Below are 25,881 nucleotides of genomic sequence, written 5' to 3'. Positions count from 1 at the left end.
AAACTATCGCGAACTACATACCGACTGTATAATTCTAAAACGGGTTGCAACATTCTACACAGCCAGCGAGAAATCTTATACTGGGGGATACCCCGAGTCTGTTATTGTGAAGTATGTAACTGAGACCAGTCCAAAGAAGAATGCTGAAGTTTCCACTAATCCAGTATACCTATGTTTACCGTGGAAGGGCGAGTCAGTATCACGTATGGTTCAGCGTCGGGTTAAGTCTGCCGTGGAGTCCAATTACCATAATGTTCATATTCGCTTCATCTACTCCACGGTGCGTGCGTTCACGGTGAGGAAGGACGTCCTACCTACAGGCCAATTATCCAAGTTGATTTATCACTTCGAGTGTCGGCAATGTGAGAGCCGATATGTAGGTAGGACTCTTCAACATCTGGACGCACGCATCCGACAACACGCACCGCTACACCTTATTCCACAACACGCACGATCCACTCGACCACGGAGGGGACGTCCAGCAAAGAATCATCCTGGTACAAGATGGTCCAACGCAGCGGCATCAACACCAAGGAACGTCACCTCACAATTAACTAGACTACCAGAAAAACAACCGGACAAGACACCTACGTGCGTGGCAGTGACAGGAATCGCATCAACCAGAAGAATAACAAGATCGGCAACGGCGGCGATGGCAGCGACTAAAGCACAGACAGAGGCAACGGCTAGGGTCCACTCGACTAGCCATGTGAAATCGGATGTGTCCACCGCACATGCTGATTGTTCTGATGTTAGTTCTGATAAGTATGAGTCGTCCATTGCTAGTCATTTGTTTGAGCATCCTGATTGTCGTGCTGTGTATTCGGATGATTGTTTTTCGATTGTGTCACGTGTACGCAGTGCTAGATTGCTGAATGTTTTGGAAGCTGTATACATCCACACAAGGAAACCCAACCTTTGCAAGCAGAAACAAATCAAATTCACACTTAGGCTGTTGGGTAGGTCGTCAAAACCTCGTTAGTTACATGTATGTCCAGTGGTTGTCTCTTGTTGTCGCACTACATGTCGCGCTTATTGAGTTTTCTCGCATTTGCACCTTTCTGTCATTATTACAATTTTCGCTGATTACTTTAGCTATCTTCTTTCTTTCTTTCTTTCTTTCTTTCTTTTTGCGCTGTTTTACCACCTTCTTACTGTATTTAATCCACTGTTCCTGTTCCTTTTCCCTTGCCTGTGTTTCACCTGATGAGAAGGCTTGAAAGTATACTTGTGAAGACAAAAACTTTCAAGATGTTTGTAATGAGCCTGAAGTGTGTCCTTTTTATGAGTATTATCGCATTTTTGTCTCAGAGGAAACTGTCAATCTTGTGGCCACAACATAAACATTCATATAATTCAGGGGCGTCGGAAAGTATTTTAGTGTGGTACGGTCAGCCATCTGAAGTACAATTAACTTGTGTGGGAGGGGTGGCTGAGCGAAACATTTGGAAATGCTGGAGCCCAGAAGAGTGTGTTTTCTAGACTCACGGAGTACCTGGGGTAAAAAGTGGTACAGTCAATACCACAGTGTGTCCGATGCCCCTTATATTGCGTAATAACCCAACCAGGTCATCAAGCTATACAATTGATCTAAGTATCCATCCAGTTCCATACGTTCACCTTGATCGAGATGATCGAGAAGGTTTGGAGAGTTCTGCTATTCAATCAGTGATCTGAGTTGAGATAGCAGGTTGAGTGTAACTTTACTTCGAAAGCAGCAGGAGTTATATACGATATAATTATTATTGTTGAAAATGACACAGTGTCAAGCCAAGACGGGAAAGGCCAACCAATCAGATTACAGATAGCTAGTTGCTAAGTAGATTTGACCAATAGCAGACAAAAACGAAACCATAAGGATTACAAAATGATTGAAGAGCGTATACGAAGAGACAGTTTCCAGCCAAACAACAGCCCATGCAGAAAAACAACAGCCCATGCAGACAAACAACAGCCCATGCAGACAAACAACAGCCCATGCAAACAAACAACAGCCCATGCAGACAAACAACAGCCCATGCAGACAAACAACAGCCCATGCAGACAAACAACAGCCCATGCAGACAAACAACAGCCCATGCAAACAAACAACAGCCCATGCAGACAAACAACAGCCCATGCAGACAAACAACAGCCCATGCAGACAAACAACAGTCCATGCAGACAAACAACAGCCCATGCAGACAAACAACAGCCCATGCAGACAAACAACAGCCCATGCAGACAAACAACAGCCCATGCAGACAAACAACAGCTCATCCAGACAAACAACAACAGCCCATGCAGACAAACAACAGCCCATGCAGACAAACAACAGCCCATGCAGACAAACAACAGTCCATGCAGACAAACAACAGCCCATGCAGACAAACAATAGTCCATGCAGACAAACAACAGCCCATGCAGACAAACAACAGCCCATGCAGACAAACAACAGCCCATGCAGACAAACAACAGCCCATGCAGACAAACAACAGCCCATGCAGACAAACAACAGCCCATGCAGACAAACAACAGCCCATGCAGACAAACAACAGCCCATGCAGACAAACAACAGCCCATGCAGACAAACAACAGCCCATGCAGACAAACAACAGCCCATGCAGACAAACAACAGCCCATGCAGACAAACAACAGCCCATGCAGACAAACAACAGCCCATGCAGACAAACAACAGCCCATGCAGACAAACAACAGCCCATGCAGACAAACAACAGCCCATGCAGACAAACAACAGCCCATGCAGACAAACAACAGCCCATGCAGACAAACAACAGCCCATGCAGACAAACAACAGCCCATGCAGACAAACAACAGCCCATGCAGACAAACAACAGCCCATGCAGACAAACAACAGCCCACGCAGACAAACAACAGCCCATCCAGACAAACAACAGCCCATGCAGACAAACAACAGCCCATGCAGACAAACAACAGCCCATGCAGACAAACAACAGCCCATGCAGACAAACAACAGCCCATGCAGACAAACAACAGCCCATGCAGACAAACAACAGCCCATGCAGACAAACAACAGCCCATGCAGACAAACAACAGCCCATGCAGACAAACAACAGCCCATGCAGACAAACAACAGCCCATGCAGACAAACAACAGCCCATGCAGACAAACAACAGCCCATGCAGACAAACAACAGCCCATGCAGACAAACAACAGCCCACGCAGACAAACAACAGCCCATCCAGACAAACAACAGCCCATGCAGACAAACAACAGCCCATGCAGACAAACAACAGCCCATGCAAACATACAACAGCCCATGCAGACAAACAACAGCCCATGCAGACAAACAACAGCCCATGCAGACAAACAACAGCCCATGCAGACAAACAACAGCCCATGCAGACAAACAACAGCCCATGCAGACAAACAACAGCCCATGCAGACAAACAACAGCCCATGCAGACAAACAACAGCCCATGCAGACAAACAACAGCCCATGCAGACAAACAACAGCCCATGCAAACATATGTAGAAAATCTATGACACCAGATCCATCTATTTTAAAGAGCGCATGATTTTGCATACAGTGGATATCTTTACAAAACTGTTCCATTCTTTGCTGCACGCTAAAAATCAAACTTAATCCTCTTTCACTGCTTTGGTGAAAATAATGCCAGTTTTGTCTGTGTGTGACTCGTATCCTGAAAACCTGCAGCCACTGCCACCTGCTCTTTCCCATGGTACTCTCATTGGGTATGAGATTAGTTACGATGCTATTGGGTGTAGCAAAGTAGAAGATTGTCAATGTCAACTCTACAACTGTTCTCTGCACGGATCTATTCGAGTTCATGAAAGTGAGTACATGGTGCATTCATGACTGTACCCAGCTTGAATGTTATCATATTTATTAATTTCTGTTCAGAACTTGTTTGGCACCTCAATGCATGAAACTGATTCGCACTGTCTAGCCAAGTGAGCGGGAAAGGCGGCAGCTCCGTCTAAGAGAGCAGCACACACTTACTTTCTTGAAGTTCTTCGCTTTGTTCATTCTATTTTTGGGCTTCTACTCTTGCCATCATTCTATTTTTTTGCTTTCTTTCTTGCTTGAATCATATCTTTTTTTCCCATCTCTCTGCCACTAAAGGTTGGGTCAGCAACTCGATTTCACTATCTGGCTTGCGACATTTTACACGATACCAGATTACTGCTGCAGCCATTAATGGAGTGGGTCTTGGTGTTAAAGCAAGGAGGTGGCTCATAACTCAGAAGCTAGGTATGTACGGAGTAATAGGCAAGGGAATAATAGATAAATATTTTAAAGAAAAGGAAATTGAGTAATTTTAAAACACGTCCATTCTCCGTCTCACAAACTTGCTCTCTGCTTCACAAGATTAATGAATGAAAAATTGGACTCGGATGAAGAGCCAATGATAAATTTAAAGAATAGAAAAAAGGACCAAGAAATCAAGTCACGCTATAATGTCCACTAACACCACCAGTTACTAAACAATCAGCTCGTGCGACACGGTGTGTCAGTGTAGTGCAATGTTATCACATGAGCTGATTGTTTAGTAACTGGTGGTGTTAGTGTACATTATAGCGTAACTTGTAGTTCCTTGGTCTTTTTTCTTTCCCATGAAAAAAGTTCGCCCATATTTCACCCATCGGGCGTCATCAGGGAATTGATAAAAATTTAGAGGCCAAACAAGAAATAATTTATAACTAAAGCCAGACAGCCAGATGAATATTCTATAACACACAAACATCATGTACACACAATTTGTAAGAAAATGTCACAGTATATCCTAGAAAATGCATGCAGTGTGGTAATGCTGAACATGAAAAGTGTGAAAATATACAAGTGAACAATAGGACCTGAAAGTGATGACGTCAAAAACGCCCAGGGAGTAGTAAATTGACATCAGATTTCTATTTTGGATCCACTAAGGTGTGACTTTGCTATTAGACATGGTTAGCATTTTACCGTTCACGCTATTTCGACGGCCGGCGTGTAGAGGGCGAGTCTACCGTTTTTGATGTGTTTTCGAGACACAGTTAGCAGTTCGGCTTCTGAGTCCTGACTCCTGACGCAACGATAGACGTGTGAGGTAACCCTAGTAAGAATCTTACCGTTTCGTTCTCCCGCTAAAAAGACCTTTCTATCGTCGAAACGGTACCAAACCGACGGTATTTTGGGTTTGGGGTACGAGTACCGTTGGATCTAGCGCGTGAACTGTAAAATGCCATGTCTACACACACAAAAAAACGGTGCAAGCCTACCGCCGATAATAGCGTGAATGGTAAAATGCTAACCATGTCTATTGCCTAAGTATGTGGGTGCATAGCAACCCACTCATGTCGCATGCAGGTGTGACTTTGATTTTGCCACCAGTTGTCACCCCGCCCCCATTAGCCAAATCAGTCAGTTTCACTGGCTACATCACCTTGCTGTGAGTAAGACCGCTTGAAATGATTGTGCTTGGATCCATACAAAAAATGGATCCAAGTGGATCCAGTTTTGAATTTTTGAAATTGTTGCCATGCTGTGACGTAGCACTTTCAAGCCCTATTACTCAATCTGCGGACAGAAATGTTTCGTCCTTTGTGGACTCACCAGCGCAGCACAGAGGAAATGAGGCCGAACCTGGTAGCAATGAAAAATAAATTTTCCAAAGCCAGATTTAAACCAGGCCCGAACGTACCTTGCCAGAGTGCTCAAACTGAAAAGTCAGTGAGCTCTGCATAACGCAAACAGCAAGTGAACAATTATAAATTTATGTCCACAAAGGAAAAAACAGTTCTGTCCACAGATGGAGCAATTTTTTGACGTGACGGATTTTCTTGATGCGGTTGACCTGCTTCAGATTCCACTGAATTATTTTCCTTTCGCTTTTCTCTTTCTCCAATCCAGCCCCAGGACCAGTAAGGAATTTGACAGCCATACCCATATCAAGCTCTGTACTACAGGCAAGATGGCAAGCACCAGAAACAACTTACGGTGAGTAATGTTTTCAAGAGCATGATCTGTAGGTCTATAACCCCTGATGTATGGTGGATCCATATTCAAGAACATGTGCATATTAGCATTAATATAATTATTGTGTTATATTTGACAAATTAAGCCATATAATGTTTGCACCTAGTCCTATTGATGATAATGGTGACGAATAGCTCGAGATTTGTAGTTTTTTTCTTTTCCTGATAAGCCTCCCGTCTACAAGAAAGTTATAATATTCAGTCAACATTAATATTGCCAACCTACTATTACAACTTTCTTCAACAGCATTCAGTACAGCCAAAGTTATATCTGCAAACAACGCATCATTTTTCATTCTCCTTTGTTTTTTGCTCCAGGTGGTAATCTATACTACGTAATTCAGTTTAGTGTTCTCAGAGAAGATACTGAGGAGAGAGTCAGCAACGATATCAACATTGCAATGCCACAATACACCATAACTGGACTAAAGGAGAAAAGAAGTGTTTTGATCACGGTGTTTGCTGTCAACTCGGTTGGTCCTGGACATCGTGTCACTCTAGCCACTACAATAGCTGCAGCCAGAGTGCAAACTGATGTCAAAGATAAACCAACTTATCAACCAATACCTCCTGCTTTCTGCAAATTGCCCAGTGAACTAAGGTGGGCTGTGTCTGTTGCAAGTACATTCACCCTAGAAATTATCAATCTGATGAAACTGAACTTCTCAGCAAACACTTCACTTAATGTCACATGCAGAGAAGGCCTGTATGTTTCTGGTAACTGGTCACAACGCCATCAACTGATCACATGCCAGGAAAGTGGAATGTGGACAAAGGAAATCTCCGCTTGCTCAGGTACACATGTTTGATTGCCTATCTCTCACCATATAGCACACAAGACCTGAGGCTTCAGGATGACATTGTGTAACACAGCTCAAGGATATAATGATACCAAATAGCCCTGGTTACTTTGATCCTCTGATTGGCCTCATGAGAACCCTGATGACAGACATAATTATCACGTGTGTAAACGTTCTGTGTCCTATGCATGATGTACACAAAGGAAAGTAGGGATTTTGTTGGTGATACTCTGAGTAACGACAAAAGGATCAGTTGGGGAAGTGAACTGCCTGAAAAGAGAAAAAATGCCAAGCCCACCAGGACTCGAACCCGGGACCTTGCTTGTCATGAGCGATGCTCTAAGCACCTGAGCTATGGGACCAGCTCGAACTTAGAATGCGCTAAGAACGTTTCCACCATACTGATGGCGCTCGGGTCGTCCCCCACCCCCCCCCCCACACACACACCCCGCCACGAGATTGCCTGAAAAGAGAATAAATGGCAAACCCACCAGGACTCGAACCTGGGACCTTGCTTTTTTTATGAGCAATGCTCTAACCATCTGAGCCATGACCAGGCCGAACCTAGAAGCTGTGAGCTGCCTTTAGAGTGAAATACTGGCCAGTGCATTTTAGGTTTGGCCTAGTCCAAAAGCAGGCGCATACCCAGAGTTGGCGGGAGGGGGTTACATGGGGTCCGTTGTAGTAAATACAGGCGAGTGCGGCGGTGCCCTTGAAGAGGGGGGGGGGTTCCGGGGGCGTCCCCGGGAAAATTTTCAAAAAATGAAGCACCCAGGAACCCATACGGGGAACACGCCTGTAAATAGCTACGTCACGTCAACCAACTCTCGCACGCGTCACGTATTTCAGCGCAGGCACAGTGCATGGAAACGTCAAGTAGTTGTAGAATCTACAACTTGACCACTCGTTGGCAGCACGGTGCGAAGCACGCGCGCAGCGCAGGGCAACAAAAGATGAAAAAACGAGAAAAAAATCGTTCAGTAAGTGACAGAAAGGGGGTTCCCCGAACCCTGCGACCCCCCCCCCCCCCTCCCCACCTGGGTACGTGCCTGAAAAGCCCAGATGGTAGAGTATTGTTCATGACAAGCAAGGTCCCGGGTTTCGAGTCCTACTAGGGTTTCCATTTTTTCTCTCTTTAAGCAGTTCACTTCCCCCGACTGATCCTTTGAATTTGAAGTTCTCTGCATCCTTTCAAAAAACACATACTTGAAATCCCTACTTCCCCCTGCGTATATGCACTGGACTCTGCTCAGCATAGGAATTGGGCATTCTAGCAGGTTAAGGGCCACTGCCAGTGCACAGCAGGCGCAGAGGCTGCGCCTGCTGCTTGGTCAGCAATCGAGGACATCTGGGAGTTGTAATTTTGGTACTCCTCCGAGGTGTGATTTTGGCCTTGGCCAAGCACAAGGAGAAAAAACTGAAGAAAATGTTTGTTGTTTGATCCTTTGATGTAATCTTAGTAGCTAGTCAAAGTTAGTTGCTGTTTGGAGCAGAAACACTGAAATTGACTATTTACTGGATGGACTTTACTGATGTACTCATGTACTCAGGCATGTAGGTTAAGGGGAACTGTCACCAAAAATGTTCTTTGTCTTGTCTTGTAGTTCTTTGGCTCCTGATCACGATGGTGTTATTCGTTTTTCTCTGCAATGACTGGAAGTGGGTGAAAAATTGAAAAGAAGGTGCCCAAAATTGTCCCGAAGTACCGAGTGATGTCACGCCGGACTTGACCTCCACGCGTACATTCATCGTCAAAAACGAAGTCCAGCCCGTGTGCTGGTCAATCGAGCCAACTGTTCGATGTACGGTGCACGCTTGCACTTCTGAACTCGGACACTCGATGTGTACTGTGTACGTTGTACACAATGAGAACGGCAAAAAGGGACAAAATTAACAAAGGTCGACAGCAGTTTGTCGCACTGGTACTTCCTCCACGAAGCTCCAGCTCTTTGTTTTATTTGTGACTACGAAGGAGTGGAAGGATTTTTGTTTGCTGTTAGTGTGACACACATACCTCGTGCTAGAAAATGATGTAGTTGTATCGAAGCCGAAGGTGGCGGTGTTGCCCACCCGGCTCTGAAATGAAAGACGTCGGAGTTTGTCCTCTGAATCTCCAGCAACATCGCCAGATGAATCGCCTTCACGTACCTACATTGCGTTCCTTTGGGCTCGGGTTGGTGGTGTTATCGCCGGCCGGAGGAGTACTGTTTTCTGCATGCGCACTCATCATCGTGTTGTTCCTCAAGCTCACACGAAAAGTTCAAAACAACGACGTACTTCCGTGCTCACAAAATAAAACTTAGATCCTCGCGGAAGAAGTCAAAAAGGTGAAAGCTCTGCTTTTTATTTGGATTTGGCTGTGTAGCTGCACGTTGGTCTCTGCCTCTTTGGCATTCTCCTTCGGTACGACGTACCCATCTGTGTTACAGTTCAAAAGGCACACGTGCACCGTACATTGGAACATGTACAGCCAGCTCGCGATCTCGGTCGACCAGCACGCGCACACGGGCTGGACTTCGTTTTTCACGACGAATGTATGCGTGGAGGTCAAGTCCGGCGTGACGTCACTCGGTACTTCGGGACAATTTTGGGCACCTTCTTTTCAAGTTTTCACCCACTTCCAGCCATCGTAGAGAAAAATGGATAATACCATCGTGATCAGGAGCTGTTCTGTAGAGGCGTGCTCCTGCCTCGGCTCACACCCAAACCACACAAAAGACCAGCTCGCGACTATGAAGAGAACTCTGTTAGAAAACTCTGGCTCCAAGCCGCAATTGCTTGAAACCTTTCTCCGAACTCGTAAGCACTACAGCCTACTCTAGCCAACTCACTACTGCAGTGAAAACGTCTAGCTTATAACACTTGCATGCCAACAACTCCATCAGCAGGCGCGAAAGAAGGTGAAGACAAAGCCTGTGACTTAAATGTGTGAACCCTAACGAAAGTCACAGCTACATGTAACACAAAACGAGAGTGCATGCCAGTGACACGTGCGACCTCCTGAACATTCTCCCCTTCCCGATATGTTGAAAAGTAACATCGAAAAGCATATCGCAACTCAACAAACAAATTTCCAATGCGACAAAAGCATTATTCCGAAAAGCTGTAAGCAGAAATACAGCAAATGAACAAAACACATTCAAGAAATAGTGAATCAAACTTTCCTTGAAATCAGTTTCACAAACGCCTCCGGCTGGTTGTTGTCACCTAGCCAATGTGACACCAGGGGCTTTAGCACAAGCCAAGCGGACATAGTCGCGTGATAGGGCGTGTCTTCTCCTTGCCGCCCACAAGCACCTTAGCCACTCGTACATGTCCATCTGGACCAGGAAAGACTGCCGTAATTCTTCCCAACGGCCAGTGCCCTCGTGGCGTGTCGGGATGAAGAACGTCTGGTTGAGTATTTCTCTCCGGTGGTCGCCACAAGAAACGCAAGTACGGTTGGTCCTCGGAGTGATTTCGAATCTGAAGGTACATCTCCCGAATATCACAAACGATGGTTACCGAGTTGCGCCGGAATCCGAGCAGCACTTCCAGTATCTCTCGCTGCAGCCTAGGGCCCGGCTCTACGCAGTTGCTGAATACCATGCTGTAATTGTCGGGCAGTTTTGATTTCTGGCCATTCCATTGAAGGTGAATCTCGTTCCCAGCCCCGTCGAGTTGCCGCATGGACTGCTCAACTTCAGGCTTCACACTGCGGTCCTTCATGTGCCAGGAGGGCTCAGGGCTGATACCGCCTTGATCAACTTCCCGTTGCCGGTTCAGCTGTACGCTACAGTAGGTGCTGTTGGCGCGGGTTGGTCGATCATCATTGTTTAATACTGCTCCGATACATGTCCAACCTAATGGCGTTCTGCGAGCTAGCGGTTCTCCCGGCTTGCCATTGACTTCCTCCCAGCAAGAATGCAATTCACTATGATCACTGCCAATTAGAAGGTCCACTGATTCCTCGGTGAGAGCCGTGAAGGGAACATCTCGCAGGTGGTCCCATTGCGCTGCCGCATTCGCCCAGTCAACCGCCTTCAAGTTGCTTGCGATGCTTTCAATAGTTAGCGCCGTTAATTTGGACTTGAATGTTCCGTCAGCGCTTTCCACTGTGATGTTGACCGGCGTCGTGACGAATGTTTCCGTCAACCCGCTCAGAAGAGAAACTGATGCCTGCTGCGGTCTTCCTGCCACCCTCAACTGCCCGGCAGCTGCAGTGGTTATGTAGGTGGTAGTGCTGCAATCGTCCAACATAGCGTTAACCTGTATCCGTTCTCCTTCATGCACAAGCGACACCGGGAGGATGCGTAACGAGACCGAAGGTACTCCACGTGGCCGATCTCCTCCCAGATCCGGCTCCCCTTCCGTGATGTTGCATGCTTGGATGGAGCAATTAATAGAGGCTGGCTCTATTGCAGGTGTTGTTGCCCCTCTTGTGCTGATTGAAGCTGTGGGAGCGCTTGACGCTGCTACATCACTGCTCATGGCTGCTTCAGGCAGGTTCCACTTCTGCTGCGGTTGACGATCATGAAGCAGCTGGTGATGTGTCTGACTGCAGCCACTGACACCGCACTTCCTGTTTCTGGTACAGGATGTCCCTCGATGTCCAGTGCCAAGGCACCTATAGCAGAGGCCTTTCTTCTTTGCTGTTTCCCACCGCCTGCTGGGCGACTCGCTCTTGAAGATATCACAACTCCATGTGTGATGGGGCGCATCACATACTGCACACTGGATTTTGGCAGCGCTCTGACCAGAGACCAGGAATGACGACGCGTGGGCTCCGGAACTGCCACCGAACGTTGGTCGACTTCTTGCAGGGGCTGGTTTAGTCGGCAGCGCCGCTGCATGATGACCATCCGCAGAACTGACTCCGTGGGCCATCTCCGCTGCTCCAGTAGCGAATTCTGCCTCGAGAGTCACCCATTCCAATAGCGTTGGTACACTGCTGGGTTTCGTGTTGTTGTGACGCCAACGGTTAAACTGGGTCAGCATGGCCATCGGCAGCTTGTTTTGTAGCTGTCGGAACAGAAGACCATCGCCCAGCTCATATTCCTTGCCTGCATCCACCATGTTCACTATCAGCACATCCAGCAAATCGGCGAATCTCTGCAGGTCTCCAGGCCGGCCTGTCCGGAGGGCGGGGAACGACTCTATTTCCTCAAATTGGAGGTTTGTCTGTCTCTGCTCGCCACCAAATTTCCTGTCTAAACGGTTTACGGCGGCTTCGTAGGCATGGGCCGAGTAACCTAGGCTCTCAATGGCGACCAATGCCTCTCCACCTAAATACTGCTTAAGGTGCAGCAGCTTCACCTCCGGACTTGAGCTCGTCTGCCCAACACAAGCCATGAAAGCTGCTCTCCAGGCACGATAGGCTCTCTTGTTGCCTGTGAACGTTGGAATTTGTATGGGTTTCAGCCGCCGGAATATCTCGTCCGATGACTGCTGATGCCGTGTTTGGCCTGGTGCTACTGATGGCACCGGTACTGGTGCGGCAGTCGACCCTGCTGGTTGCAAACCCATGGCCTGTGGAGCGGGCGGGCTCCACAGACTTGCTGCTGGCACAGTGTGCACGCCGGCCACACCACTGGCGCCAGCCCACTGCCGAGACGCAGATGTAATTACTGGCGACTGAGTAGTGGTGTGACGGGTGTCAACGGATTGCTGGAATAGCGTGGCAGAAGCGGATCCAGGCGGCCTGCCGATTGCGCTGAATAGCGTTGCAGGTACGGATGATCCAGGCAGTCTGTCGATTGCGCTGCTTCCGCTGACTGTCTGCTGGGATGCAGGCATCTCTGGCCTCATTCCGTTTGCGCTGTCGGCGCTGGCAATCTGGAGTGCTAACGTTTCAGCCGGTGACACCGGTAGGTTGCTGGTCATGCTGATCGCTCCAGTGCCGTTCGCGCTGTTTGCGCTGATCAATCCCCAAGGCGCTGATCCTGCAGCTAGCGCAGAGGTCACAGGCTGTGCGCTGTCCGCGCTGGTCTGAATTTCCGACGCGTGCACAGGCCCGGATCCAGGCGGCCTGCCAATTGCGCTGAATAGCGTTGCAGGCTCGGATCCAGGCGGCCTGCCGGTTGCGCTGAATAGTGTTGCAGGCTCGGATCCAGGCGGCCTGCCGATTGCGCTGAATAGCGTTGCAGGCTCGGATCCAGGCGGCCTGCCGATTGCGCTGAATAGCGTTGCAGGCTCGGATCCAGGCGGCCTGCCGGTTGCGCTGAATAGCGTTGCAGGCACTGGTGCAGACTCTGGATCTGACGCATGTGGTGCGCCGCTCGCGCTCATCTGGGGACCAGCCGCGGACAAAGGCGGACCGCGTGTCGCTCTGTTCGCGCTGTCCAAGTGCCCGGTGGCGCCAGACTCTAAAGCGGCCGCAGCTGGCGTGCCGCTCCCTCCAACCTGCGCCACAGCCGCGGACAAAGGCGAGCCGCTCGCCGCCCTGCTCGCGCTGACCTGGGTCTTAGACGGCGTGAGCGCTCTGTGGACCAAAGGCGTCTCTGGTCGCAACTCATCCGTGCCCATGGTGACTTTCGGTCCGCTTTCGCTGACCGCCTTGTAGTTGTCTTCGCTGACTTCAGCAAGACCGTACTCCGTTCCCCGGTGCTGGTCTGCAACTGTTACTTGCATTACGCCGGCTGACCGGCTCGTCGGCTCGTACGTGTAGCCATGGTAGCCGTAGTCGTACGCTAGTCCACGTGCAGCAGTAGACTCCGAGGCCTCAACTGAACTTCTGCCGTGCGCGTGCAGGTAGCTCCGGGCTCCATCCCAACTGGGCATAGTGCTTGCGGCAGGTCCGCTGTATCCGTACCCGACCTCCGAAGCTAGTTCGCGTCGAGCCTGGACTGGGTGGGGCCGCTGTGAGACGCCCAGGTAGTCCGTTTCCTCCGCATAACTGCGTACCTGTCCACGTACGTCCTCCAAAATGCTCTCGGTTGTGGTGGTGAATTGTTCCTCGAGCAATTCCGCTTCCCGCAGCGTTACTTCAATACGCTTCTCTTCGTTGGTTGAGCTGTACAGACTAACGAGGTTCATGATAGCACTGGTGGCGTTGTCATAATATGAGCTTAGCTCGGCTAGCTCGTCGTTAGCTTGCTCTCCTCGCACTCCGCCATTCATGGAGCGCACGAGAAGTGTCCGCCGCGCGTTGGTGAAGTGTTTTTTAGCCACCATCTTTTCTCTAAGAAGCTCGCTAAGCTTCTCGCGCTTGTTCTCTACTGCCGCTGGTTCTTCTCGGTGGTTTGCTTCCTCGGTGCTGGCAGTCCCGTCCTCCGCGGCATGGCTGTCTTCCTCCTTGTCCTCTTTGACTGGAGACTCCATAGCCGCACTTAGGTGGAACGTTCAGCACTTACGAGGTCGACTCGACTTGATTAACCATCCTCTGCTACCAATATGTTCTGTAGAGGCGTGCTCCTGCCTCGGCTCACACCCAAACCACACAAAAGACCAGCTCGCGACTATGAAGAGAACTCTGTTAGAAAACTCTGGCTCCAAGCCGCAATTGCTTGAAACCTTTCTCCGAACTCGTAAGCACTACAGCCTACTCTAGCCAACTCACTACTGCAGTGAAAACGTCTAGCTTATAACACTTGCATGCCAACAACTCCATCAGCAGGCGCAAAAGAAGGTGAAGACAAAGCCTGTGACTTAAATGTGTGAACCCTAACGAAAGTCACAGCTACATGTAACACAAAACGAGAGTGCATGCCAGTGACACGTGCGACCTCCTGAACAGGAGCCAAAGAACTACAAGATAAGACAAAGAATTTTTTTGGTGACAGTTCTCCTTTAACTTGCATTTTAGCTATTTGGACGGAATGGATGCTGCTCTGTGGCCTTTGGTGCATCTGGCTGTGAACCAGCATCATACCCTCCTGACCATGTATAGCTTTTAATAATTATTATTGAGTACGAAAAGGACGACGGCATATTGTCCAGAGACAACAATGGACAACGGGAACAGGTAGGGTGGGAACAACATTTATTACAGAGACGAAGAGACACAGACAAAGACGAACGGAACGACTACATTGTGGAAGAGAGAGACAAGAGAGAGAGATCAAGTGTATACAGCAAGATAAAGGGCCTGGGTAGCTATGGCAAATATGGGCGCGCAAGTAGCTACCCAGTCCAACGGAGCAAAAGGTGACAAAAGGTGACAAAAGGTGAGTACGACGTAGTATGGGGTGCATGCAAGGCCAGCTTGGAAAAGGTTGTATAGGAGGAGGAACATAACAATATTATGGTATGGTATGGTATGGTATTGATTTATTTGAATATATCCTTTCGATGATACTGTATGTCAACAAATATTCGCCGATATATCTATTTCCGCCATTTTGGCCTGGTCATGTTTGGCCGAAATTATGATTTCCAAGGTTCAGTGTGATAGTGTATACAGATGGCAGCAGAACAGGGCGAACATTTGATGCGGCTGAAATGGGTTTTAGCCCTGGGAGGCCGAAATTTGAATGGGCCGAACATTTGTCGACTTGCAGCAGATGAATAATACTGAATTGTCAGTTGAAATATTCAAGTATTAATGTGATATCAACATGTACAGTATTTCCAAGTGTTAATGTGGTATCAACATGTACAGTATTTCCAGGTATTGATGCGGTATCAACATGTACAGTATTTCCATGTGTTAGCCCCACTTTGTAATGCCCAAACAACTCGCCCTGCGGCTTAGACTCCGAATCCATTCGATGAATGAATCAGTGATACGAACTCGGCTTTGGGTATCACCTGAAGCCGCGTTCCTCTCCCCCTAGCTTGGCCGAACCTACTCGTAAATTCCCGTCTATTTTCCTTCTACTCCATGTGGCTGCAACTGCCTCCCAGTTGAAGGCAAGCTCCCGATATGCCCATAATCCGTACCCTCGTCAGACAGCACTTCAGTATCTTCCAGTAAACAAAATCACAGTCACCACTTCCGCTGCATAGCTTGCTGGGCATCCCATTGCTTTGTAACTTGCCAATCTCTCCCCCTTTTGTGTACCTGCTTTTCATTTTCTTTTTTCTCTTCCGTGGTTGGTCTCACCCTCTACTCAATTCCATTGGCTGTCTTGAAATGCTACGAGGTTCAGAAATAAAATAAATGAATATATAATCGACGCGGAGACAACATTTTTATAATAGCTATAAAGAGAACAAATTCTGCTGTCATCGCCACACTACAACAAAGTCATGAAGGTTTACCAAAATCGATTTTCTTGTCACAATCATCAGTGGAAAGCCGTGACTGAAGAATAACCATACTAAATCAATGATTTATATACATACAATAATGTGTTACGAGAACAAAACAAAGTGCTAAAATAGAATGAGGGAAGGTGAGACAATAGAAGTGAAGTGAGAGCTAAGTGCAACAGGGGTGAGGAACTAATTGCAACGCTAGAACTGTGTAGTGAGACAAACAATCATGCTGTGCACCTACGAAAACAATCTTACTTCTATTGTCATAGTCACGGCTTTCCACTGATGATTGTGACAAGAAAATCGATTTTGGTAAACCTTCGTGACTTTGTTGTAGTGTGGCGATGACAGCAGAATTTGTTTTCTTTATAGCTAAAATAAATGAATAATAACAAAGTACTGCGTGTCATACATAATGGGCATGTATGGCGTCCTTCGACTACTTAATATGTGCAATCCATCATTGCAGTTGTACGGTTCTTCTAAGGTGGCAGATCAGAGAGAGGGACAAACAAAGAAACTTTTACTGAAACTTCTGTCGTGCTTCTAAACTGTACAACCATGGGTAAACGGCTTGTATGTACAAGTACCCATCAAGTTTGGATGAATGAAATTTCAAAATATGATGTGCGGCTTGTACTCCGAATGTCAAAAAGATGAGAATTTTGAGCTCGAGGGGGGGGGGGGGGTGCAGCTTAGACCCCGGTGCAGCTAACACACCGGAATATAGGGTACCACTTTTGTGTATGTTGTGTCATATTCTGCCATTTGAAATCTGAGCAGCGCTTGTTAATGTCACTGAGGATCTCTACTTACCAGAATGCTTTTCTGTTATGTGTTGCAGCACCAGTTGATACTGCTGTTGGCCATGGTTATAGTCAATTCAGCTCCGACATCTCAGTTGCAGTATCAATCATAAGAGGCATTTTCTTCGCTGCCAGTGTTGCCCTGAACCTCATCCTCCTTTTCAAGGTCTACAATAAGCAATGATGTAAGCCATCTTCAACTTTGCTGTTCAGACAGTGTCGTGCCCACTTATTTTCATAATTTAGCACACCGAAAAAGAAAAGGGGTAGTTCTGATATTGTGTGACTGGCCCGAAACATCATAATTTTACAACATCAACGATGAAAGAATTTTCCACGCAACGCAGATTGTTAATAGGAACTGCATAGAGCGGTAGTCAGTTGACAAACCCCTGTTTCTTGCTATAGGTAGAATCCTGATAACTTGAATATGGTTAATTCGAACCTACCGGCTAATTGGAAGTTTCTTCCAGTACCAATTTCAGCCAATACGATTCCCATATAACAACATCTGAATTTTTTCATGTTCTTGTGTTTACAATTTATCTGTAGGATTGTCCTGGCTCACACTACTCCTACAGGAAATTCAATTCTTCTCTCTGAAGCTAAGACTCATGTTTAGGTTCAGGCAATGGAATTTGAAAAGGTTATCCAATGTCATCCCGAAAACACCTTACAATCTCTGCCATATAGAAGAAGAAAACACATTGAAGCGAGTTATGAAGCAACTATCGACAGATGTAACAAGATGTGTTTTCTTCTTCCATTTTTACATGGCTCATTATCCGAGTTCAATCTCTGCCATCATGGCCATTCCAATCGGGTTATTACCTAAGGCATACCATTTGCACAACATACATGCCACAGCATTTTTAGATAGCGACTCAATAGCACAGTGTTTATCTCACTGTACAATGTACACCACACATTCGAGTGTATCTCACTGGGCAGTGTAAACCTACATTCGTGTATATATCTATATATCTATACACATCTCCTTGCCTATTTCTGCTTTCAACCCTGTACTTTGAAACATACTGTTCAGTTTACGAAATCCCCTCTAGTTCCTTCCTATTCTGACTGACTCAAGCTGTCAAGTCCAGCCCATCGTTGCTACAGCACGTCTCACGGTGTTGTAAAGTTGTTTTCCATGAGTTACGTTTTCCTGCACCACACACACGAGTTCAGTTATGCAGACTGCATAACTGAACTTGTCGTACATAGGGATGCCCGGGAACCAGTAAAAGTTTGTTGATGTGGGTACGGAGAATGTTTTGATCCAGGCCCAGCGAGCAGTGCATGAATGCTATAATTATATAGGCGCCTGCAGTCCGCCTGACGGTCCGAGGACGGTGACTAGGCCAGGTGTAAAGGTGCTGATGGGGCATTTTTGTGACACAGCGTAGATGTACTAAACTAAGTTACATTACTTACTGGGTACAACAAAGCCTCCACATAGATCTACGATTCCTCGATTTCAGATTCATTTCCTTTGCAGTTTGTTTCGACAAAGTTGGTTACGTTTTTGACGGACACGGTTTTGACGGAAAATAAAATAAAAGTGAAGAGTCAACATCCAGAGGGCCAGCGCTCTATTCAGAGCTATTTTGAGCAGGAGGCAAAGCGTGTAGCCAGTGACGAAGGTCAAGCGATAGAGGAGATTGCGGACGCACCTGACTTGCAAGTGGAGTCTGCAACGAGCAGCACAGAGGACGGAATCGTCGGCGAAGCTGTAGAGGGACCGTTGTTGGAAGCTGCTGGATCATCCAAGACTTACTTCAGTGACATTGGAGTGCGTTGGAAAGGATATTCTGAAAGTGTACTTCCACAGTAAAATCCCTGATTCCCCCAAAAGTTGCCGGACATGGAAACGATTTCCGTCATCGACAATCATTGTGCGCCACTGAAGGCGAAGGATTTCGTTTCCTGTGCGTGTGCAGACGGATGGCTAACAGCGCCGATTTCAACTATCCTGGGTGGAGGAGTTTCCCTGGGTAGTCTTTTGACGGGCGTGCCATGGTGGCTTCTGCTCGCCCTGTGTAATGTTTGCTCCAGATGATTCGAAGCTTGGGCAGCTTTACCGCAGTCCTCTCGAGAATATAACCCGACTCAAGACTGCATGAAATCGTCCTGCTGAACAAAACAACCGTAAACATGCCGTGGCAAAGTTCAGTCTTTTTAAATCAAATATGCGTAGCAGTGACATTATCCAGCAGTTTATGCAGAAACTCCGTCGGATACGTCTAAGAGCACTAGCAATTGTGTGGCAACTGTGTGGAATGTTGGTTGATCAGTTGGCATGGGAACGACTCCTGGAGATTTCGACTAACTTGGAAATAAAAATAGTTCTTCAATGCAGTAATAAAAAATGTTCTTCAATGCAGGACATGCATCTGCGCAATCCACACTAGTCCAAATGAACACTAGGAAATTTTAGAACTGAACATATTCGTTCCCTTCTCTTTATGGGCTCTTAAAGACAATGTGAAGAAGAGTTTGGTGCGGCTTCGGCGATAGTAGGGGAAGAGTGCGTTGCTCCCTACATGGGAGCTCGGCGTTTTCCACCGACTTGAATTCTCATTTGACTGACTCACGACTGCCATCCAGAGCACACGAGAAGTCCATCGAACCGTCCACTCAGCAAACCTGCGAGAATGAACCACTCGCTGTTCAATACACAGCGCTCAAGCTCAACTGATGAGGGCTGAATTCTCCAAAACACTGTGTACTGAGCAGGGAGTGGTTCTTTCTTGCAGGTTTGCCGAGTGGACGGTTCGATGGACTTCTCGTGTGCTCTGGATGGCAGTCGTGAGTCAGTCAAGTGAGAATTCAAGTCGGAAGGAAAATCGCGAGCTCCCATGTACGGAGCCACACACACTTCCCCTACTATCGCCGAAGTCGCACCAACCTCTTTTTCACATTTTTGTCGCCAGCGCGGGCTTACGAATGAGATGGTTTGGAGGCAACAACGTTGTGAATGGCCAACGGTCCTTAGCGCTTGTTCAGCACCTCCATGAGCGACACTGACTCACGCTGCTATCTGGTGTGCACGAGGTGTTTGTCGCGCTGGAAACGAAGCGTCTCGGTAAGTTTGTATCCCTAGTGATGTTTGTGCCTGGAGAGCACTATATAAGTGGTGCTCTTCAGGCACAATATTCCTCAGCCTACTCAAGGTCAACTGATGAGGGGTGAATTCCCCGAAACACTGGGTACTGAGCAGGGAGTGGTTCTTTCTTGCAGGTTTGCCGAGTGGACGGTTCGATGGACTTCTCGTGTGCTCTGGATGGCAGTCGTGAGTCAGTCAAGTGAGAATTCAAGTCGGCACGAAAACGCCGAGCTCCCATGTAGGGAGCAACACACTCTTGTTAAAGAGAATATAGCAAAAAATGACTAAGACAGCAATTATATGGGTAAAGAATTGAGAGAGGTAAACATCACGCTACAGGTGTGAGAAGTTGCTGTTGTTCTTGTTGATCTTTATTTAACTTCGCAAGGCCAAACGGGCAATGGTGCCCAATTCTATGGAAGCGAATTTCAAAGGGGAGAGAGCTACGGTGAGAGAGCTACGGGGAGAGAGAGAGAGAGAGAGAGAGAGAGGGAGAGAGAGAGAGAGAGAGATAGAGAGAGAGATTAAGTTACATTTATAGAGACAGGTAAGTCTAACAAATGAGGACTGAGACCTCTACAACAGGGTTTTTACGCCTGAAAGCAGGTGCATGATTTAACAAGCAGGTTGTCAGTCTAGATTTTATGCGCAGATGGAGAAAAAATGCGCAGAATTTGTGTAATGAGATGAAAAGCAGAAATAATAAGAAAAGATTAAACGAAAGGCTACTCACAACCCCGCCCAGCCTTGCGAACATGGTGGATTAAGGAGAGAGAGAGAGAGAGAGAGAGAGAGAGAGAGAGAGAGAGAGAGAGAGAGAGAGAGAGAGAGAGAGAGAGAGAGAGAGAGCGAGAGAGAGAGAGAGAGAGAGAGAGAGAGAGAGAGAGAGAAGAGAGAGAGAGAGAGAGAGAGAGAGAGAGAGAGAGAGAGAGAGAGAGAGAGAAAGAAAAGCAGTGAGGTTAGGGGCATCGGACGGTAGTGAGCGCATCAACGTGTGGTTGGGGGTAGCAGCGAAGAACAAATCGCTACTTGGTATGTAATTAGATTATTTAGTCTGATAAGCGATTTTGCAGCGTCAACAGAGCGATTTTGCAGTGTCAACATAGGGAACACAAAGAGTTCATAAGCGCACAAGCACGCAGAGAAGAGTAAATGACGTGGTGTGTGGACGGGAAAAGTCAGACAGAGCATTTATTGCACGGTGTAGGGGATGGAGGCAAGCTTAAATTGCTGGGCAGCCTTGAAACCTGGTGCTGGGTGGTGCTGATGGTGAAAATAGGTCCTGGAGGACACTGCTGGCTTTCCCATTGACACAGCGCCACACCAGGACAAGCCGCTTCTGGGCGTAGCACTCGCGAACTCTGTACGGGGACATTCGTTCGAGCAAAGGTTGGAGCTGGGCAGAGGTGTGAGGCGGCAAACCTTATACCGCTCTCGCCGATTGGTTCTGCAGGACCTGAAGGCGACCACCTGCGAAACCTTGAGGGAGGAAGAGAAGGCGTTAGACCCGTATAGGAGGTCAGGCAAGATGACTGACCTCACACACTGGATGCGACTACTGAGGCTCAGACATCTGCGGGACCGCCACAGTTAGCCTTTGGCGGATTATGCCGGCATAATATTTGGCATAATCATGGGATTTCGTCCAAAAATTATGCTCCGGCATAATATACGGATTCCAACGTGTAAGGTCGGCATAATCTTTCGGTTTAGACAAAAATTATGCTTAGGGGCATAATACAGCTTTGTCAGAAATTCTGCAGATGTTTTGTTTTTTAAATACCCCAGTTACGACTCCTTGTCATAGCCCTTGGCGGATTATGCCGGCATAATATTTGGCATAATCTCGGGATTTCGTCAAAAAATTATGCTCCGGCATAATATACGGCTTCCAACGTGTAAGGTCGGCATAATCTTTCGTAGTTTCGGTTTAGACAAAATTTTGCTTTGGGCATGGCCGTGTGTGTATGCGTGGTTTCTCAATCCTCTATGTACAGCGTGAATACATAGTGGAACCGAGCATAATTCAGCATATTTGTTGGCATAATTGTGGCATATTCAAAAGCATAATTTGACGATTGGTCGAGCATAGTCCGCCAATGGCTAGCCACAGTGCTCCAATATTGCAATCTTTTGCACAACTTACTTCCTTCGCAATCGCGTCAACATGGGGGTCCCACTTCACAGCGGCATCAAGGGTCACGCCGAGGTACCTTGCTGTTGGCCTCAGGGGGATCTCTGTCTGGTTGCAGCGGACAGCGACATGCTGACCTAGATTGCGTTGTGGTACATTAGAATCAACTCGTAAAAACTCCAAGTCAATCTCCTATTGACACAAACCTCGTTTATTCAACATAATCATATCCTATCCAATAAAAACAGTTCATAAAAACAATTCATAAAAACAGTTCATAAAACAGCTTTTTTAGGATCGGACCCAGTCCGCATAACCAAGAGAGCTAGCTCCCTTGGCTGCTGTTGGAATATGCAAGAAAGGGGCTTCCACATAAGGTCTAACAAGGAGAAGTGGCTATAGTTATGAAATGAACACCGGTAACCATGGAGACAGACCACACTCTCATTATACATGTAGATACTGGTTATAAATAGACCGAATAAGGAAAATGATCTGATAGCCTATGAAGAGTAAAAGAAATTGAACCAATGACAACAAATACTCGTCCAGCACACGAGTTGTCATAGCAACACAAATAACAGCTGTCCACTAATTTTGTTGTTGGAGATTGAGTAGGAGTTTTTACTGGTTGATTCTAAATACAATAAATGCTCCGGCCTTGGGTTTATGACCAATAAAAACTATTATAAAAACCTCGGGGCACCTCGGTTTTTATAATAGTTTTTATTGGTCATAAACCCTCGCCCTCCTCATTTATTATACATAGACCAATCCAGAAAAGATTGTCTGGGTTCGTGAAACGGGGCACGGCACGCATGCGAGCCAGCTCGTGTGAAGTGCATCGTTTTGTATTAGTTTGTATCAGGGAGTCGTAAAAGCCCGGGAGAGGACACGGGATGCGCGCACGCGGACGATGTTTGCCTCGGCCAGAAAGTGAAGCACGCTAGGCCGGCGCGGCCGTATCTGCTCGATCCACGGCGCTGTGCTCGTCTTCAGCAGTTCAGGGCAGGGAGTCCTAAAATACCAATATTTTACAACTCGTTGTTGACACCATTATCCGAAACTGGTGGCGAAGGAAGCATAAACATGATTGTGTGTCTGTCTGTCAGACTCAGTACACATGGTACAGGGGGTGGGAAGTTGAGTGTATGTGTGGGGGGGGGGGAGGCGTGTGTATGTGCACATGTGCTTGTACTTTTGTGTGTGTTTGTACAGTGTTTGTGTGTGTGTGCGCGCGCGTGCGTGCGCATTTTTGTGCACAATTCCGTTATGAAGTACAAATGATAGGTTTACCTTTTGTACACTCGCCAAGACTTCGGTTAGATTCACTGAGAACCTTTCTGGCCAACCTGGAGCCTGAGCCTTCCATTTCCTAAACGGCTAAAGTCACCGCGTACTCAGTATACGAGTAGAAAAGTGTTGAAATTATCAAGATTTATAAATAACAACCTGCAACCATGTACATTGATTGTTTTTAAAAGAATCCAGGCAATATCATGAATCATGGAACGAGTGCGTAATAATGCTCCATGTTGCGTTTTGACGATGCTGAAGGAAGGGAGCCATTGCGATTCACTCACAACACACGCACAGAAGTCCACTCGACTGCAATTTCAGTGCAATTTCTGACACAAATTCATAAATCCACGAGTACGAGGAAGCTCAGCGGATCTCCACAAGAACTTTCGCCCATCACCTGCAATGGAATATGGGCTGTATGATACGACCAGCGGCTAACACGGGAAGTGGCGTCATTTTCCACAGATCTCGTTTCAGTCACAACCATTTGACTGGAATTCAGTGCAATTTCTGCCACAAATTCAACTCCACGAGTACGAGGAAGCTCAGCGGATCTCAACACGAACGTTCACCCATCACCTGCAATGGAATATGGGCTGTATGATACGACCAGCGGCTAACACGGGAAATGGCGTCATGTTCCACAAATCTCATTTCGTTCACCCCAACTCAAATAAAAGTGAAGTACAATTAGGGATTTATCTTGCATTTCCATCGCCTCAGAATAAATTAACTTCGATAAACTGAGAGAGAATGAGTCAGGCAGCTGGAAGAATTGAGGATGAAAATAGAGATCAGAAGACTCGACGGAGCAATCGTCTCCGTGCTCTAAGAGAAATCGGAGAATGTCTCAATTAGTATTTCAAGAAGACATCACAATTTTCGAAAATAATAATTTCCTTGCCTCGCAACACCGTTCCCTGGCAGCGTTCCCCGGCAGCGCGAGGCAAAGATGCTTTCTGGGAATGTGTGCCGTGTCCTCTCCCGGGCTTTTACGACTCCCTGGTTTTGTATGTGTCAGCTCATGGCGGAGGCGAGAGAGACTTTTGCTCACCGAGCTGAAGCTAAATGATTTGATGGAGTCCTGCCAGCAGCTAGTCAAAGGACCTTCGGTACCTTAGGCAGACCCTGACGGAGGTTGGAGGCCAGCTAGCTCTCGGCAAGGAGAAGAACATTCGCGTGGCGATCGACTCTCCGTAAAAAATACAAGCTACATAGCGCCTTCATACCGCAACAGCTACGATTTCAACTTACTTACTTCTCGATCTGCTGCTTCACCAAGTTCAACTATTTACAAGTCCTGACTGGTGTAGTCTGAAGCTGGAGTCGCATCGCCCACCTACAGCAGTACAGGTAGCTTTTGGAGCCGATGGATTTTCCGACTTGGACATCTTCCGCAAACTCTCGCAACAGTCCTACAGTGTATTTTGGGTTTCCGCACGCTCGTGTCGACATGTCACCTACTGTACATGTACCGGATCGCGGAGGCGGAGGAGCTTGACGAGCTCCGCTGACTCCAGGTTGCCGAGATACCGCCGTCGTATCGCTGGAGACATTCTCTCCTTCCAGGACCTGCGCATAGTTGTCGTCCCGGGGGTAGAGACTTATTGTCTTTCGAAATAGTTCTTCATCACGCTCGCGCGAATGATGATTCTCATCATGAACTCGTTTCGACGGTGTGACATGGCGATGGTCTTTGCCGGGGCACTTGCTTGGTGAAAACGCAATCTTCTTGTGCAGTAGAACATTGATCGGCTGCAGATGAGTACAGTCACTTCGTGGTTGGTCCTATAGGAGGAAGCCTGGGAGGAAAGAGGCATGACTCTTCGAAGACGAAGCCCTCGCAACAAACAATAGCACTCGAAATATCTCGTAAGATTTAGGGCTTATCGCTTTGAGCCACAGCTCTCACAGCCTTGCCTACTTCATCAAAGTGAGCTCTACATGTTCGTTGACCTCTCCACACTACACAGCAAAGCGAAACAAGGATTATGGCTTAGCATTTCGACTCCAACAGCAGAACATTACCAGTGCGAGAGAGAAACCCACAAAGAGCTTTGCTTTCTGTCGCATCGTTTCCCTTGCATGCAACTAACGATAAAACCGTGTACTTACCCCGGCATTCACACGCAAACTATCAAACACGTCCTGTGCCGCATGCTGGTCAGGTGGTGCCATGTATGTGTTGTACAGGCTCAGTGGACTCTCAGTTGACATGCCCCCTTTCGAACTCAGACAATCTTTTCGGGATTGGTGTATTGACAGGACCTGGGTCTTCTTGTCTTTTTTAGAAGCAGATGTCGATGCTTGAGTGGTCAGCGACGTTGGTGACGGCCCCTGATCATTGCTGATAGGCAGGCTGATGTGGCCAGCACTGATTTCCTGTGGCAGTGCACGGCAATGTCGTCGGCATGGAGCAGGACGGGCTATGGCAGGGACATCACTGGTGTAGATCTACATGCTGAACAGGATCGGTCGTAGGACCGAGCCCTGAGCCTGAGCTGAGGTACACCAGATGAGCACCGTAGGGAGTCAGCAAGTTTCCCGTGTCTTCTT

The 25,881-nt window shown here is 47.4% G+C and overlaps 2 protein-coding genes across 2 annotated transcripts in view; both read left to right on the top strand.

The window, feature by feature from the left end:
* The first annotated feature begins 205 nt into the window (after window positions 1-205).
* LOC135817032 (protein sidekick-2-like) lies at window positions 206-16,967 on the top strand. The gene is made up of 6 exons (XM_065330134.1): window positions 206-295; window positions 3,680-3,818; window positions 4,109-4,237; window positions 5,876-5,962; window positions 6,319-6,795; window positions 16,822-16,967. The coding sequence occupies exons 1-6, from the start codon at window positions 206-208 to the stop codon at window positions 16,965-16,967; spliced, it is 1,068 nt and encodes a 355-aa protein (XP_065186206.1).
* A 5,089-nt stretch (window positions 16,968-22,056) lies between these two features.
* LOC135817031 (cell adhesion molecule Dscam2-like) overlaps window positions 22,057-25,881 on the top strand; it is a 29,685-nt gene continuing 25,860 nt past the window's right edge. The window contains exon 1 of the mRNA XM_065330133.1: window positions 22,057-22,098. Coding sequence (XP_065186205.1) covers window positions 22,057-22,098 — 42 coding nt within the window. The remainder of the gene's footprint in view (window positions 22,099-25,881) is intronic.

The sequence above is a fragment of the Sycon ciliatum genome, chromosome 5 (assembly GCF_964019385.1).
Source record: "Sycon ciliatum chromosome 5, ocSycCili1.1, whole genome shotgun sequence".
NCBI classification, from domain to species: Eukaryota; Metazoa; Porifera; class Calcarea; order Leucosolenida; family Sycettidae; genus Sycon; species Sycon ciliatum.
This window is presented reverse-complemented; position numbering and strand designations above follow the sequence as displayed.

Bases quoted from the DNA above. Each gene is read 5' to 3' on its own strand.
- LOC135817032 (XM_065330134.1), top strand. From the start codon at position 206: ATGGTTCAGCGTCGGGTTAAGTCTGCCGTGGAGTCCAATTACCATAAT. The intron at 3,819-4,108 runs GTGAGTACATGG...CTGCCACTAAAG, and splicing joins ATCTATTCGAGTTCATGAAA to GTTGGGTCAGCAACTCGATT. The intron at 5,963-6,318 runs GTGAGTAATGTT...TTTTTGCTCCAG, and splicing joins AGCACCAGAAACAACTTACG to GTGGTAATCTATACTACGTA.